Genomic DNA, 17,502 nt, shown 5'->3' with positions numbered 1-17,502 from the left:
GAAATATCACTATACCGTAATCCTAACAACTTAAAATGAAAGGAATGTCAATATGACGATATTCAATTTTACAAAGGTTTAAACATACGAGGTGTTGCATTTTGAATAAATTTTTTGGCCTAATACAAATACTGACACGTGATGTTACTATTTCACTTAAATTATAAACACGTATATTTGTTTTGTTTATATATTTAAAAGTGTGATCTATTAAGTTATTAACTATGTCATCTCCTTGTATTATAATATGTAGAATGGTAGTACCATATCGACGGTGATAGCGGTACACGCCCATGTGGATTATATGCAAGTCCTTCACTAGTCCAAGAGAAATACTTAATTAGATGGGAGGATCCTTTTCTTGGAACTTCCGTGATCGTAATCATTCATCGTATCTCACAGAGGCATTTTAGCCTCTTACTGGCCATAAATCAGACCAGCAATGGGTTTCAAACTCAAGATGTCAGCCTCCCCCTAACCATAATTTTGGTTTACAGGCCAGCAGCGGGTTTCGAACCCAAAATTTCAATTGCCCCTGACCATAGTTTGGCTTCCAGACCATCAACGGGTTTTGAACCCAAGATTTTAGCCTCATCCTGACCATAAAAGTCTGGCTTCCAGACCAGCAGCCGTTTCGAATCCAAGACCTCCAATTTTTTTAATGCAATATATGATGGAAATTAACAATAATAAAATAAATAAAAAGAGAAAACTCAAAACCCTGTACTAAGCTTCAAGCTACCGCTAAAGCTGCCATAGGGTCTCATCTTTCATCTCTCTCTTATTTCCAAACCACAGAGACAAAGGTACTGACTTTCACTTAAGTTTTACAATATCTTATGCTAATTTCAGTTAAATTTTACAATATTTTATGCTAATTTTTTGTGGGAGTTTTTATATATTTTTAAGTCATCCTCGATCTCTTTTGGGTTTTTTGGATTTCTCAGAAACCCTAGATTTTGATTAAATGTTTTGAAGTTTTTACACTCAAATTTCACTTGATGTGCTGCCATTTGGTTCATTCAATTGATTAACTTTTTGTTTCTTTTTTTTTTTCCAATTTTTTTTTAGCATTTTAGGGTTTTTGAGTAGAAACCTTCATCGGCGAATTTAAGAACTGAGCGGAGCCGAATAAGATGGTAAGTTTGAGACCCGCGAAGTTTATAAAAATAAAAAATAAAAAAGCTGAAATTTTTTTGTTATAGTTTGAAATTGTGTTTTTGTGTTTCAGTCAGGGAGGAAAGAAACAGTTTTGGACCTGGCCAAGTTTGTGGACAAGGGTGTCCAAGTCAAGCTCACCGGCGGTAGACAAGGTTAATATACTTTGCCGAATTTTTCAAATGAATTCTAGTTCTTTAATTTTAGATTCTGGATTTAGTGCACAATGTTGTAGGTCTAGCAGTTTGTTCTATTTTTCGTGGATTTGTGGGTTATTGGTTGTTTGATTACCGTTCAATTTAGGGGGTCACGCTTCAAGCAGTTTTTTGGTTCTATCTAAGACAAGAAGGAAGAGGTTGCAAGATTCTAATCGAGCAATCTTGAAGATTTAGAATGTAGAAATATACACTCGTTGTAGGTTGTACAGTAAATGTGTTATGACATGATCCAGGGTATGTGGCAACACTGCAGAGACACTAGCTGAGTAGAAATAGACCGTCCTGTTTCTTTTGCTTCAAGTATAACATCAACTGGATCTATATCATACTTGTTAAGAAAACATCAATGAGAGTTTTTTTGACTTATTATCCAGTATGTGATAAACTGTTGTGAATTTGGTTACAGTGACAGGGACTCTTAAAGGTTATGACCAGTTGTTAAACCTTGTTCTAGATGAAGCAGTGGAGTTTCTAAGAGGTAAATGTTTCACAGCATTCTCGAAACTGTTTACGACATATGTTTTTTAAATTCACGATCTTGGAACTTTTCTACAGCTGTGAATGCTTAGTTGACTTGAGAATCTTTCCCTTGTGTTGCAGATTCTGATGATCCGTTGAAGACCACTGATCAGACCAGGCGCCTTGGCCTCATAGTATGTATTCTTCTAGTTTATCTCTGTTGTAGGATCTTAAGAAAACTGCACGGGAACTTGATATATATTGATGTTGGCTGTTGTAGGATCTATGTTTAGTTGTATTCAACTATGCCTAAAATTGTTAGGATTTGTGGTATGCCTGGTTGTGACACTTTCTGTGTATCTGATGGCAGCATATTGAGGGGAGAGATGAATACTTCAGGAGAAAATTAGAAAAGAAAGAATAATCATCAGACCCAAGAAGAGCTTAGCATATTAAGAAAATGGCTGGAATCTCCTTGCTTTATTAGTCAACTATATTTGACAAGGATTAGGGGGAATACCCCCCAAGCTGATCCAACCATAGGAAAAGCTGTGAAGATTAGGAAAACAAGTGTGCATGTATGATCAGTAGGTACTGCTCCGAAGAATAGGAAACAAGTGCGCATATACAATCAGCAGGTACTGTTGTGATGAAATTGAAACGACCAAAGTACCCTTGATATAAGTAAAGCTCAGAAACTATAAGATTCAGTGCAGATATCAGCTCGTTTGAGAAGTTCAATTGGGTTGGGAATCCTGTTTAAAAACTGTGTTAATTTTTTAATTTAGTTTTCCTATTGAGTGCTTTACACATCTCTATTGCATATTATGGAATTTTGAGCCATCTAGGGCGAAACCCAGAGCTTGTATATTAGTGTAAATATTTTCCGTTGGGCACGTGACCCACATAACTACCCGTTGCTTGCTCATAACTTGAGACTTATCATATATGAAAAGTTCATTTGATCCCTTGGGGGTTTAGTGACTTATCTCATAGTATGTAAACTTATAAAGTTCAGTTCTTGGTTAACTCCTCGGACTGATACTTGTTGGCTTTAGTTAATGCATCATGTCGTCATACAAGTATGATATTTGTAACATAATGTGACATGCATCTGTAGGCACCTTTACGCACATAACTTCTTCTTCATTATTATTCTCTTGATGTAATTCAGTTAAATATCTGAAAGTGACTGGTACCTCAGTTCCTTCCCCATCTAGTAGCCAAATTCAAATTTCAACCTATTTTTGAAACAATGTTCAAACTAATACCCTCCTTGAGAATAAAAGAGCTAATTTTGCGACGACAAAGAATGCGAGCCCATTAAATGTATTCCAATATTCCTTCTCAACCTTGGTCGTTGTCATGACATGTTGAAACACCAAAGACTCCTCATAATACTATATTTTTCCATAAGATTCATGAGATACTTACTCCGGTATAATTTTCTTTCTCGTCATCCTCTGCTGTTCCCTTCATCCTGGCTGTCTGCAGGAACAGTTTCACCTCTCCCTGGAAGAGTGACAACTAAAATTCAACTTGCTGACCTCCTTATAAGAGTCTGAACGAAAGCTGATTTTGGAACCATCTCTTCCCTTTCTCACCATGGTCATAGTAGGAACATATCTGTCATGTATTTGATTAGTTTGGGTAGTATCTCGTCCTCCCAACTTGATTTCTTTTTGCTCACTTTGAAACTCGAACAACAGCTGTATTCATAGGTATTGCACCAACACATGCTTTCCAGGAAAGACATCGTTGTATGCGCCTTCCTCTCCCAGGAGGGGATATTAAATCGTTTTAGAGGGGTTACATGATTCATAAAATACCTGTCTGTGGTCCTTCCATTTTCGTTTTAGTGAGTGGAATATCTTATACAAATCCATCTAAAAGTTGGTTTGCATATTCGGTTTTCTCCTTGTTGAGCAAATTGCTCAAACTTTCTTCTGCCATGAAGGGCAGTATTTTTCGGTTTAATCTTCACAAGCTTCCACCGAGTCTCGGAACTAGTTTTCCAATCCAAATAATCCTCCATATGCATTTTCCCACGCAATCAGAAACTTCCTACTTCAATTTCTGCTTTAGCAATTTGGCAAAGTGCTTGTGCCTAGTGAACTATCCAAAACTTTTAGCCATTTGGGCAGATTTGTGTGTTTTCCTTCATTTGGATTTAGTATTATATTACTGGTTATTTTGCTGAGATTGTGCTCTACAAAAAGTTTTGAGTGTGCAATATTATGGTGTCAGGTTTGTAGGGGAACCGCTGTAATGCTTGTATCGCCGACAGACGGTACAGATGAGATTGCGAACCCTTTCAGCCAGCCAGATGGTGCCTAAACCGGAGACCTTGCCGTGCCTCTCCTCGCAACACCGCTGATAAGAAACCGTGATGAGGTGGTTGTACCTTTTAAAACATCATGCACATTTTAGGGTGGTTTTGCCCTTGGCCTTTAAATATCATGCACATTTGATTAGTGACTAATGCAAAACATTAAGATGTTTATGACTCCGTTTATTTTAGATATCTATTAAGAAATTTGTTATGGGAATTATTGGATGCCTCTACAAAATGAAACTCAATCGAGTTCAAATCTTATGCATCCAATTTGTGTGTTGCCTCTCTGGCCTGTATGATTGATTGACACGCATTCATAAACTTAACATTTCTTAGCTTTGTTTTCATGAACTTGACACGTTTCAATCAATGATAGTGGCCACACACAAAATGGATGCAGAAGATTTGAACTCGACTTAAGCTGTCCTATCCTTAACTACAAATTTTTTTTTCTGTCACGTAGCATTATGGTTTAGTATCCCCACTTGTAAGTGCAAATTTTGTGAAAATATGGGGATTTTGTGAAAATTCTTTTGCACAGAACGACATCATTCGGATCGAACAAACTTTTGATTTCATTTTTCCATCTTAAAGTTAAAAGTAGGAAAAGCTAATTAACTTTTTGGATTGTATGCTGATTTTGCTTCTCCACTACGTTTATAATAAAAGAAATTCAACTCTCTAGATCACTAACAGTAGGTAGCAAATAAATAAAAAACACTATCAAGACAAATATCTTGGTCTTAAAACCTACAGACATCCTTAAAATTCAACGTTTCAACAAATAAAAAAGCTCAAGACTAGAAGCTACTTATTCTGGTGATTATCATTAAAATATTTAGTTTTGGCCCTTTCCAAAAAAAAAATAGTTTATTTAAAATAAAATAAAAAAGGGTCCTAAAGTTGGTTCTATCATTTGTCTTCAAGAATGCACCTGATTGCTGGCATCCACCCCTCCAACAAAAAGGAAACAAAAAATATCGAAGACTTTCTGACACTTAGTACTACGGTCTAGTGGTATGTTTTTTCATTTGTAAATAAGAGGACTTAGGTTCAAATTCTTGCTAAAAACGAATTTGAACACATTATTGCTAGTCTATTGTGAAGCTTAGTCCACTTCTTCGTCCATAGATTGTTTGTAAAAATTAAAAATTTAAAAAAATTAATTAAAAAAAAAAGCATGAGGCTTCCTAATAGACCACAATTTAAGGCTTTAGCTTACCCGACAAGAAATGAAATAAAATAAGCCCATATGATATGACACATATACAAGTGTGTTAATTTTATCTTATTTTTGAAGGATTTGTGGGATTATTGTCCAATTAGATCTTAATGTTGGATTCAAAGAGTTCAAGGTTTTTTATAACTTTGTTTTATTTTCGCGTTGAGAAGTAGTAAAAATGGATAATATTTGTGTTATTTTCACTCACAATATAATGTATGGAGCAGCAACATGGTTTGTAGGGGTTAAGACCTCGCTTTATAACTTCATTAGGGTCAGAAATCATCCACGTGCGCATAAGGAGAAAACAAAACAAAATGCCATAACATACCTCTTCAAGTTCTACACTACCATTTAGTTTAACGGTTTCACTTTACATTTCCATTTTTAACCATCAACCCAAACTCCCCTAAACGATGAAGACTAAACACAACTCTTCAAGTCTTCGGTATTATGTCACATACATGCTTACACACATTCACATTAACTTAAACACCAAACCAAATCTCTTCACTTTGGCTTCTATGTAGCTCTCATCATTAATTGAGGAAACTTTAACAAAAAAATTTCGATACTGTTTATTTTAACAAAAAATCACATTTTTACATTAAAAAATAAACGCTGATACTATTTACTTTACACTTTATTTTGTCTTTTTCGTTGCAGCTCAAAATTTGTAGATATTTTTCATTAGTTTTTTTTTAATTGAGACATGGTTATAAGCTTTACTTTTTTAAATTTTATTGTTGTAAATTTCACATGTGTCAGTCAATGGTTAGTGTCAAGTTAAGCCACAGCCATGTGTCTGACAGCTTTTCATGTCACTCAAAGGTCACAAAACGCGGGGCCCCACACGTCCAAGTAGTCCCGGCACCCCACTATGGCCCACCGCACAATACAGGTCATATATACACTCGCGCACTCATCGACGTCGTCTATTCTATTCTAATCACCCACCAACACACAACCTCAGCCGTTGATCTCCTCACACCCTCGAGATCCCCGCCACATATCCTACCTTTTTCATTGAAAACAGCGACCAATTATCATACGCAAATGTTCCCCCTTCACCCCTTCCCATAGGCTCTCTTTCCAACTCGCCTATGCGGCTATGCCAATCGAATTTATCGCGATAAATAAATAATTGTAAAGCCCCCATCTCGTCTCCATACCTTGGGCCCGATGTTTCCCAACCATCACCAACTGTATTTCAAGTTGTAAATACGCGAAATGACGAAAAACACCCTGTCACTTCCTGGAATGTCAATTCAACTGCCGCTCACAGTTTGAAGAAAAGAAAAAACAATAAAATACATTAAAACTACCCCAAAAGAAAAAAGATGAACACCGACAAACACGCCGAATACCTTAAATCATCACAATAATTTTATCATTTCCAATCCAAGAGAAAGTAAAAATAAGAACACGAAAAATTAAAATTTAAAAAAAAAATAATTATCAGAGAGAATTTGATAAACGAAGCGATCTCTCCCCGGCCTCTGAATTTCGTTTTGGTCTCCGAGAGAAAGACGCGCCATGAGAACCGATCGAGCCACAAATTCCTCTTCAAATTTTCGCGTCACTTTTTGCGTTGCTTCATTTCTACAAAGTCAATCGATATATAAATCATCAAACCCGGACGATCTTTGCGGCCTTGACCACGGGGTTTTCTCTCGCGATGGCCTCGCGACCGGCAGCCTTATAGTCGTAGCTGCACACGTGGCGATCGGAGTACCGGTGTTCGGAGCAGAAAAGCTCGCCGCACCGGCACCTGAATCCGGTCAACCCGACCTTCCTCCGACAACCGGAGCACCGATTAACCACGCGCCGATTCGGCGTTTCGTCCGATCTCGCGATCTCTGATGCCGTCGTCTTACGGCAGGTCTCGGCAGCAGCCTCGAAGCTGAAAGATGAGCTAGATCTCGGACTTTTCTCGGCTGAAAACTTCAGAATCGCCGCTGACGACGACGATGAAGTGGCGGCGGCGGCGGCGGCCGATGCGGCGTTGAAGCACTTCTGGCACATGTTGTTGGTGGAGGGATTGCCGGTGACGCCGCAGTTGTTGACGCAGTGCGTTAGCGTTTCGGGGACCTTGAACTCCGTCTCTTCCTTCTCCGTTCTCTGTGCCATTTTTTTCATTCAAATTTTGAACAATCGAGAGATGGATCTCTCTCGTCTTCTCTCTTTCTTTTTTCTGTTTTTTTCAGAGATATAGATGGATGGAAAGGAAGAAAATTGGAGGTTGTGGTTTTCTAGAGAGACACAGAGAGAGGAAGAAAAAAGTTGTGGTTTTTAGAGAGAGAGGAGAGGAGAGGAGAGGTTTGGGTGGGCGATGGAGGAGACAGAAATGGGGGAGGGGGATAATATGAGGGAGTGAAAGGTCGGGTACTGGCGAGAAAATATGGACCACATAGAGACGCGTATCCATTTTTGCCTTTCGGTTTTACCGAAATGCCCTTCCTACTTTTCTTTTACTATTACCTTTTTGCTTAAAAAATTAAAGAAAAAGAAGGAATAATTGATTTTTTTTTGGGTTCTTGGGTGTGGTATTGCTGTATTGTAATTGGAACACGAATAGTACATTACGTGTTTTTATTTAAATGGTGAAAAATTATATTTTTTAAGTTGTTAATTTTTTAACACACGTATCTCATCATTTATATAATGATACTGAGTGTACCACACGTATTACGATCACATTGAAATTGGTTGGTTGTTTTGACGTGGATAATCGTCATTATTGAGAAAAGGTAAATATCCTGACAAAGCTTATTTTAAGGTACGGTGGGACCCTATTTTTTACCCACATGCAGCGTATTACAACATGCGGCCGTCCGATTGATTCTATTGGTTGCCCATGTTCTAATTTCTCTAGTTTTATGTAATTCTATTATTACGATTTAAAATAATAGTTCTTAGATTGTTTATTGACAATTATTTTGATTTTATATGAAAATTTTCGTTAAAATATGGATATTCTTCTCACAAACAACCCCTTCACTTGAATTTGTAGTTTTTTCTATTTAGCGAAGATTTTTTACGGACTGATCAAAATGATTAACAATTGACAATCTCAGTGATATTTTAAATTTCAGGGACTAAAGTGAGTAGTTATGACAATCTAGTAGCTCAAAATCGATAGAAGCTCAAAATATCGTAGATGGATTTGTTATGTTTTGATTTATAGTTTTTAATTTGCTCCAGTAATTTTTCATCAATGATACAAGGAGTATAAGAAAGCTTAACGGTCCGGCTACAAATTGAGTGATACATGTATTATGTAAAATTTAACCATTGTAAAAATTTATTAAATCTCTATATGTAAGGCCAAATTGTTACTTTTACAAAAATATAAACATTAGAAAGCAAAAAAAAAATTTGAAAGTTAAGATTCATTCTCGGCTCAATGTATATATTTGGACCCTCTCCTTGTAATATCCTATCGAACCATTAAGATGAATGGTTCAAATAGTAACACTCCCGCATGCAAAAAACTTCTTGTGATTATGATGATATAAAACCGAAGGAGGATTTTAAATTATCATGATTTGCTATAAAAAGCTATTATATAAAAAGAATGCTTCAAAAGCAATATATTGCTTCCTCTTTAACTTTAAATTTTCCTACATTTGAACAAAATCTGCCTCTCATCTCATGGTCATGGATGCCTTGCCAATTTAAGGTCACTCACATCTTCACCCTACAAAGCATTTCATCTTTCTTTTCTTTCTCTTCACCTTTTTAAAAGGTTTTTTCTCACAAAAGCATCACGAATATAAGCTTAAAATGAGAGGTACATGTTGTCAAGCTCTCCACCACCAACTATGCTTACACCCTTGCGGCACTAAGCGAGGTTTTACGAGGCAATGAACGAGCCTAGAGGCGAGCATATACAGCTTTCAGCTACCGCAAGAGATGTTATGCGTTTTCAAAGGGTAAAAAATGTCGATTATATTATTGTCCCATGAATAAGGTATCAATGTGACAAAAAAATTCAAAATGAAATTTTAAAATCAAAAGTAGTTTTTCAATATGACTGTTTCACAATCACATAGCATATTATTTAATTGAAAATTAATACCAAATGATATTGTGAACACGGAAAATTCCTGAAACGAAAGAGACAAGAACACGTGCACAAACAAATATTTGTATTAATGGATTTTGGGTTACAATCTCTCTCTAATTTGATCATCTGATTCCATCTCCGTAAGGTGTTGATTTGTGGATGTGCGATTGATCCAAGGGTCGTTGAGGCTTGATCTTGGATAAACTGTTGGAAGTTTCTTCAAGGGGCCGTGGGCTTGATTTTTGAAGGTGGATTTGAGCGGATCTTCAAGGAGCCGTTGGGGCTTGATGTTAAGGATGAGTGTTTCTTCAAGGGCCGTTAAGGCTTGATCTTGAATAACGGTGATGAACGGGTCTTCAAGGGCTTTTGGGCTTGATCTTAAAGAACAGTGATGAACGGATCTTCAAGGGCTTTTGGGCTTAATCTTGAAGAACGGTTGGATGTGTGGATTTGTCGACGTTGTTGATCCAAAGGGCCGTTGGGGCTTGATCTTGGATGAACGGATGATGAACGATGGTGCTTTCTTCAAGGGCCGTCGGGGCTTGATCTTGAATCGGTGGAAGTTCTTCAAGGGGCCTTTGGGGCTTGATCTTTGAAGAACGATGAACGAAGAACGAAGAACACTTTCTTCAAGGGCCGTCGGGGCTTGATCTTGAATTGGTGGATGATTGTTGATCCAAAGGGCCGTTGGGGCTTGATCTTGGAAGAACGATAAACGAAGAACGAAGAAGGCTTTCTTGATTATTCGGGAACCTGGATGCTTGAGAGCTTCGGAGTTTCAGAGCTTCAGAGCTTCAAGGTGTAATATGAATTGGTTCCCCCCTCAAATGAATGAAATGAGCTTGTATTTATAGAATTTTTCAAGGCCTAATTTTGAATATAATATCCCAGATGAAATAAGTCGTTTATGCCAGGTGTTGACACGTGTCCTATTTGATGATTTTTCCAACTCATTTCAATTTTCGTTGAGTCACACGCTATGTGTAAAATTTATGTAATACATGAGCGTTGACACTTTGATTTATCGGTCAACATTTATTTACCGAAATTTCAATGTCTACAGATATATCTATTTCATCGTATTTTAATAACATATAAACTAATAAAATTATGTGATGGCTTGACCGTTAAACACGAAGTTTCTCAAAAAATAAAAATTATAAATTGTTTTTGTTGGTGAGAGAGGGATATTTTCTGTCATCCACTAAAAAAGAAAGAAGCAAATAGTATATTGTTTTTGTTGGTGCATGTTGGTTCATGTTGGTGTATGGGTAAAAGAGGACCCAATTTAAATTATTTAAAATGATGGATCCTAGAAGAATGCAAGTGGAAGGGCAAAATGGGAAAAGGGGGAAATTATAGAAACCCCCGGTGGGTAATTTCACGCGTCCAGCTGCTAGGAGGCCAAGCCGCCATATCTGACCCCTTTCGTTTTCTCAGAAAGAAAGAAGTCGGTCTCGGTCCTCGTCCGGCGTACACGTGTGACGCACACGTGTCGGCGTGTCTCCTTGTAACCGTGTACCGGTATGAGTCCTAATTTGTACTCAACATTGCTTGTTAAATCTTTATTAGTTTCGTGGCTTAGTATTACGCCTTATTGATATTTTTTTTTACTTGTAAGTAAGAGATTTTAAGTTCGGTTCTTGCCAAAAGCGAATTTGAATCATATTTTTTCTAACCTGTTGTGAGACTAAGCTTATCCATCTCTCCCTTAGAGTTGGATAACTTTGTAATGCTCTGCTTATAGGTTCAACTAACCTAGACGCTAGGATTAACTATTCAATTATTTGTAAATAACCAAGGTCAACCACTTTATTATGATAATCAAGAACTCTCACCACACTCTTGTTATTTCATACAATCTCTCTAACTTGGGTATTGGAGGCCCTTTGACTAACATTGGTGTTTAGATATTTTCTTTATGTGTGAATTTTCATCAATTCATTGTGTGACGGAATTTGCTCCCACAATTATAACCAAGGGTTTTATGCTCATTCTTCTTAAAAAAGCATCAAGCATTTGTATAAGTTATTCATGGATTATTTTAGAGAATTGGTGAGAAGTATAAAATGAGATTTTTAGAATGCTAATAATCTTTCACTTTTTTTATACACAAACTATTTGTTAGGATCTCGAGTACATAAGTTCTCATAACCACCAAGTCTATTCTCAAGAGAACAAACTGTTTAGATTATTAAGTTCTTTGAGAATGAAACTCCTAATATATCCCCAAGTCATGGTGATGAAATGTCTTCAATTACGTATTTGGAACGTTGGGATATGAGACAATCCACCATTTCATTCATTCTCCTATGGTTTACAGTATACGGAAATTGACGTTTGTATAGTTTTCCAGCAACGCTCTTGTATGAATTGCATTAAATTAGCCTAAATCCAAGGCATTAAGTGCTTTCTCAGGAGCGTAACGAGAACTTTCACCGATAAGAGAAGACTATTAAAAGCATACTTACAAAAAATGAATTTGCAAGAAATTATTATCATGCGCTTATTAACAATCGAAAAAAAAAGTGGATGAGTCCCATTAGTTTTGATACGACATACTTGCAAAATGAAAGTATAAGATAATCAAAGAAATGTTTATCCCATACTTATTATTTCTCATCCGGATCCGAAGTATACATGCCTTAAATTGATGATACGATGGAATATGCTCTTTAATATTTGTATTTAATTTTTATGTCCACGTTATAAATATGGTCCTTAAGCCAATAAAAGAGGAGGTTCATGGGGAAATACGAAGGTCACTTTCAGGTCCACGGTTTAGAAATAGCGCAGCTGTTTCTCTCGCAGCACTAATAGTAATGATTAATGAGTAAACTAATGCTAATTCTAATTGATCGCACAACCGGTGGGCTGATCTCACCACCTCACTAGGTCCAATCGATGGTGACTTGTTATCAGAATGTCAAACACGGTGTGATCGACGGCTGTGATTGGCCGCCACGCGGTTCAAACGTGGCGGACGTAGATTCCAAGTGGGAGAGGAAAAGGACGGGGCGGACGTATCTCGTCATTTTCCTCGGGATCCGGAGTATTTATGCGAGCAGTTTTTATTAAGTACTATTTATATTTGAATTTTAAAATTTAAAATTTAAAATCAATTTTGATCGCACGATATACGATGAATTGACACAATTACGAGATTCTCGGATCCCCAGAAAAAAGAATTCAGCGAGCATGCTTTTCCTGTGGGGGAAAAGGGGTTGGGATGGGCGTGTGGGCCCTTGTGCCATCTATCTTCCATCGTATAATCCAGAAAACTTTAACGAAAAACTTTCAGTATTGTTAATTTTAACGAAAAACTATATTTTTACACTAAAAAGTCAATTTTGATACTATTCACTTTACCTTTTATTTTGTCCTTATCGTTAAAACTAAAAATTTTTAAACCATTTTCATTAATTTTCCTTATAATCTAGAAACAAGATCCTCTTTGAATCCATACTTTCTTATCACTCTTTATTTATTTATTTATTTTTTTTGGAAAACTACCATCTGATCACTCTTTATCTTCAACTTTCTTACTGTTTCTTTCTCCTCAACGTCATTGCCATCTTCTCCGACGGCGATGGACGAAACAGAACCGCAGAGAAACAAGACGAAAATGGGAGGAGTTCAAGGTGGGGAAATATGCAGCAGGAATTGGGATGGGAGGGGGAGGGGAAGTGAGTGAAGGTAGGGAGGTGTGCAAGATCCGGAGAGGATCTCTTCCTTACTAAGACAATATCGAACCGATATACCAAAATTTTCATTTTAAAATTATATTGGCAGTATCGAACCGTGAACTTAGCCTACTCCTACACATCTCTACCGATCCTCACCACAGCTAACCCCAATGGTTTTGATCCACCAATTTTCTACAACATAAAATTCTGGAAGTGGTCCCAACTCAGAAGTTAAAATGCTTCTATTCTGCAAAGGATTTGTAACTCAGTTATCACTAAAAACATTCAAATTTCAACCTTGAGGTCGCGAGTTCGATTCCAATTCCCCCACCCCAAATAACACATGGGGAAAACCTTAGTTATGAGCATTATCGTGAATTACTTGAGCATGCTACCTACCTTGGCACCTTCCTATATCTGATAAACTACATCCCAAACAAGCAAAATAAACAAGGTCCAAAACACCATCGGTACCAAATCCTCGTGACGGCCTCACGGCCCTCACGAACGGCTGGGATTATTACACACAATCGTTCCTGACATTTGAAAATGCCCACAACAGCTTCCAACCATCTATCACACACAAGAGACCTGACATAACAAGATCAACTTAAACAGAAGCAGAAGCCACATGGGTAGAGAAATGAGAGCATGTGTGCAATACATAAAAAGATTAAACCTTGTAATTCCAAGACTTTTATCAGATTTTATCCAGCTTTTCTGCCTTGACAACCGGGTTGGCTTTGGCTATTGCATCCTGAGCAGCAGTCCGGTAATCATGAGGGCAGTTGTGTTTATCAGAGTACCGATGAACTGCACAAAAGAGATCTCCACATCGGCAACTGAACCCAGTTAGACCAACACGTTTCCTGCAAGTGCCGCACCTGGTAGGAGTATCTTTCACCTTTTCCTCCCTCTTAATGTTCAAAGATGGAGTAGAGGATGCCTGTGTTGAGATAAGCATCACATCTGCAGGGCCAGCTTGTACATCTACACCAGCAGTAGCAACAGGCCCCTTCCCACTTTCAGAGGGGCTGCCATTCACCGCACTATCAATGGATGCCGCAACGACTTTAGCTTGTTCTTGCTTCAACACCAAGTCCTTGTGGCACTTGGAACACAAATTCATGGTTGCTGGACTTCCAAAGAATCCACAGTTGTTGGCACAAAGCTTGGGAGCTTCAGGAGGAGCTTGGCATCCTGTCTCATCGTGCTCCATTTTCTTAGAATTTCCTGCATTGTAATTCGCTTAAGTTCTCCAAAAATATACAATAACACAGCTCAAGGTAGACATCTACCCCTGCCAGACGTCTACAATATTACACAGCCAAGCAATTACAACAGTATAAACAAGCAGACTCAACCATCAACTCATTAAATTAAAATCAGCATAGTAGTTTGAATCTTAGCATAAGAAAGATGGAATGTTAGATCGCCAACTAAAAGGACCATATTAACTGGAAAATCGCCAACAAAAAGTAGTGAGGACTTCCCTTTATTCTCAGTGTAGAGAAGTATGCTTCATGTATGACAATAAGTTGGATAGTAGATATAAGTATTGATGCTCTGATTACAATTCTAGTTTTGAAGCCTCAAGATGAAACTTGTATCTAATTGGGAGAGTTCCACTTAACTAGACATACCTAATAAACAGTGAGAAAGAAGAAAGCTCACTTTATACTTTTTATCTTTTTCTGTTAGGGGAAAATGTGCATAACACCGTTGGGTGTGACCATATGAGTAGTATCCTTTGCACAAGTGTTCAATCAGTTAAACTGAAAATATAACAATGCACGGATATGACAGCTTGTAAAACATGTATTTCATCCTTCTTGATAGGATAGCAAACCTTATTAAAGAAAGCAATACCATAAGAGGTCAACTGCCACTGCCACTTCCTCTTATTTTATTTTTCTAGTGATAAAAGCCAGGCGATTTATGAAAAAAATGCCATTTGAGAGATATGGCGATAGAAGAGACAAAGACAAAGATGGGCTAGCGAAAGATAATAATTCTCGGAAGGCAGAGGTTTTAAGTAAAAGAAAATAAGCCCACTTCCTTATTCTGCAAATTTTTTTTTACAATCATTAAACAGGGCAACCCCCATAAAAAACCAAGGAATGAGCTTTTGCAGTCTTGCCATTTTGTCCGAGGAGTTCCATTAATGTAAACAAGCACTGTCTTACCTCCTTGTAAAGGTGACAGTCGGTATAACAACAATATGAACAGACTTCGGCTGCAATGATTTTGTAATAAAGAGTAAACACAGTAAAATAAACACCAACCACATATATTTAGCTCAAGAGTGGGGAAGACAACAGTAATTCAAGTCTACTGTCACAACCCAATGCACATCCAAAAGTGCTAGTTGAAGTTAACTATTGCACTCCTAGGCCTTACTAAAGCAGCCACTGTCTTCCCACTGCAAAAGGTATGCGGGATTTGGGGTATCAGAAGACAACAACTGACAGAACAGTAGCCCTCTCGGTCATAGAAAATTTAATTTACCTGGTAAAGGGGAATTCAACACCGTATGAAAATACGAAGGGTCTTTCTATAAACTCGATGGAACTACTGATTTTCATAAAACCTCAAGACCGCAATTGAAACAAATAACAAGGTAAAACTACATAGCTAGATGATACCTAACCAATCTGAACCTGATCATAAAATAGTGTGTTCCACCGTTTTCGACCAATTAGAATACTAGAAATCCCATGATTCCATGACTATCTCTCTATATCTATATGTATATATACACATATATACATGTATATTGTTAAAGAAAATAAGGATGGTAGAAGGATGTCTTAGCGGTGGCACTGAGTCATGGCTTTTTATTTTTTTTATTTTTTTTATTTTTAAGTTTCATATTAATACATAAACATACTAATCATGCCATTAAATCTACTTCTTCAAGCTAATTCAAACCAATTGCTAATGGAAAAACACACAAGTAATTAAACCAACTCATCAAGCTTCAAACTTTGAGAACTATTCATTTAAATCTGCATAAAAAAAACCTTAATTTCTTATTCTTAACATCCTCACACCAGGGATTAAGGTCTATTCTCCCATCAGAACCCAAAACCCACGATCAAAATACCATTTTTTTTTCATTTGAAAACTTCACATCTTTCATCACATACATAAGCTGCTCAGCTTCTTCAGCCATCCTTAACATAATTCATCGAAAAAAGCAGAACCCAGAAGCGAATAGTGATTAAAAACAACAATCTACGACTCACCTGTTCGCAGAGGAACCAACCTCTTCAAAGTAGCTCCTGCAGTTCACACAGAGATGGTTCCTATCCGCTTCCCTTCAATAATCCAATAATCAAATAATCAAACAATCAAAATTTCGAAAATCAAACACACATAGACAGAGAGAGAAGAGAGAGAGAAGAGAGAGAGAGACGAACCCTAAAGCGAACAGGAGAGAGGGAGAGAGAGGTGTGAGGAGGAGAAGCAGAAGCCATATATGTTCCAGCTTCGACTTTATAAGCGATGAGAGAGCGTGGAGGGGGTGACCCAAAGCAATGATCAGGTGTTTCCGTGGTGTAGTGAGTCAACCTACGTTTCTAGTTGTGATTGGTGGAGGAGGGAATCAGTAAGATTAAAGGAATTTCTTGCCCTCTGGAGATTAGAAGTATCCGACCATTTAGACTCTCGAAGACACGGAATATGTATAGAGTCGGGTGCAGACAATCCTTCGCGTCAAGAAGTGGAAGTGAGTTACGTGCCCGATATTGTTTTGTTTTTTATTTGTTTTTTTTTTCCCCCTCGATGTTACGTGCGCTGCGCAGTATTTTGTCAGTTTCTCATATAGCATCCCAATACATGTAGGAATAATATCGATTTGTTAACGGGTGGAGTTGTTTAAATTTAAAAAAAAAAGCAGCTTTTAAAAAAATTGGAGCTAAAATTATTTTGGTAAATAAAAAGAAAAAGTATTTTATTTCAAAATTATGAGTGTTAAAGAGCGGAAAGAAGAAACAACTCTATTCATATTTGCTCTACCATACTTGTAAAAAAAACTATTTTTGACAATCCTAGTTTCTCTTTTTTTTTTCATTTCTAAAAGCACTTCTAACCTAACAATTTATCAAATACTTTTTTTTTCTTTCCACCTTCGTTTGTTTTTACAGCATAACAGAAATAGTTTTAGAAAAAATAGTAATACCAAACTAGTCATAACTTGATTTCACTATAATATGGTGGTGAGATGGGTTGTGGTGATACCGGTAACGAATTGGATATTAATAGTTACTCATTAAAATTTCAAAAAATGAACACATATGATGATTGAGATAAAATAAAGGGAGCAAGTGACATTTTATCACAGTGATAAAAAT

At 37.1% G+C, this 17,502-nt stretch overlaps 3 protein-coding genes across 4 annotated transcripts; 1 reads left to right on the top strand and 2 right to left on the bottom strand.

The window, feature by feature from the left end:
* The first annotated feature begins 685 nt into the window (after positions 1-685).
* Positions 686-4,384, top strand: LOC126613983 (sm-like protein LSM7). Of its 2 annotated transcripts, none has more exons than XM_050281604.1 (6): positions 686-806; positions 1,072-1,139; positions 1,232-1,313; positions 1,783-1,854; positions 1,977-2,029; positions 4,083-4,384. In XM_050281604.1, the coding sequence occupies exons 2-6, from the start codon at positions 1,137-1,139 to the stop codon at positions 4,170-4,172; spliced, it is 300 nt and encodes a 99-aa protein (XP_050137561.1). In that variant the 5' UTR covers positions 686-806; positions 1,072-1,136; the 3' UTR covers positions 4,173-4,384. The 2 variants fall into 2 exon arrangements, with proteins under 2 accessions (XP_050137561.1, XP_050137562.1); XM_050281605.1 differs by lacking the exon at positions 4,083-4,384 and adding an exon at positions 2,206-2,937.
* Positions 4,385-6,756: 2,372 nt separating this feature from the next.
* Positions 6,757-7,754, bottom strand: LOC126610066 (zinc finger A20 and AN1 domain-containing stress-associated protein 5-like). The gene has a single exon (XM_050278034.1). The coding sequence runs from the start codon at positions 7,529-7,531 to the stop codon at positions 7,022-7,024; it is 510 nt and encodes a 169-aa protein (XP_050133991.1). The 5' UTR covers positions 7,532-7,754; the 3' UTR covers positions 6,757-7,021.
* A 5,864-nt stretch (positions 7,755-13,618) lies between these two features.
* Positions 13,619-16,719, bottom strand: LOC126605116 (zinc finger A20 and AN1 domain-containing stress-associated protein 8-like). The gene is made up of 3 exons (XM_050272480.1): positions 16,570-16,719; positions 16,396-16,467; positions 13,619-14,380 (listed from the first exon to the last, which is right to left on the bottom strand). The coding sequence occupies exon 3, from the start codon at positions 14,364-14,366 to the stop codon at positions 13,848-13,850; it is 519 nt and encodes a 172-aa protein (XP_050128437.1). The 5' UTR covers positions 14,367-14,380; positions 16,396-16,467; positions 16,570-16,719; the 3' UTR covers positions 13,619-13,847.
* Positions 16,720-17,502: the final 783 nt, after the last annotated feature.

Source organism: Malus sylvestris, chromosome 2 (genome assembly GCF_916048215.2).
Source record: "Malus sylvestris chromosome 2, drMalSylv7.2, whole genome shotgun sequence".
Lineage (NCBI taxonomy): Eukaryota > Viridiplantae > Streptophyta > Magnoliopsida > Rosales > Rosaceae > Malus > Malus sylvestris.
The sequence above is the reverse complement of the archived record's forward strand: the minus strand, read 5'-3'. Positions and strand labels throughout refer to the sequence as shown.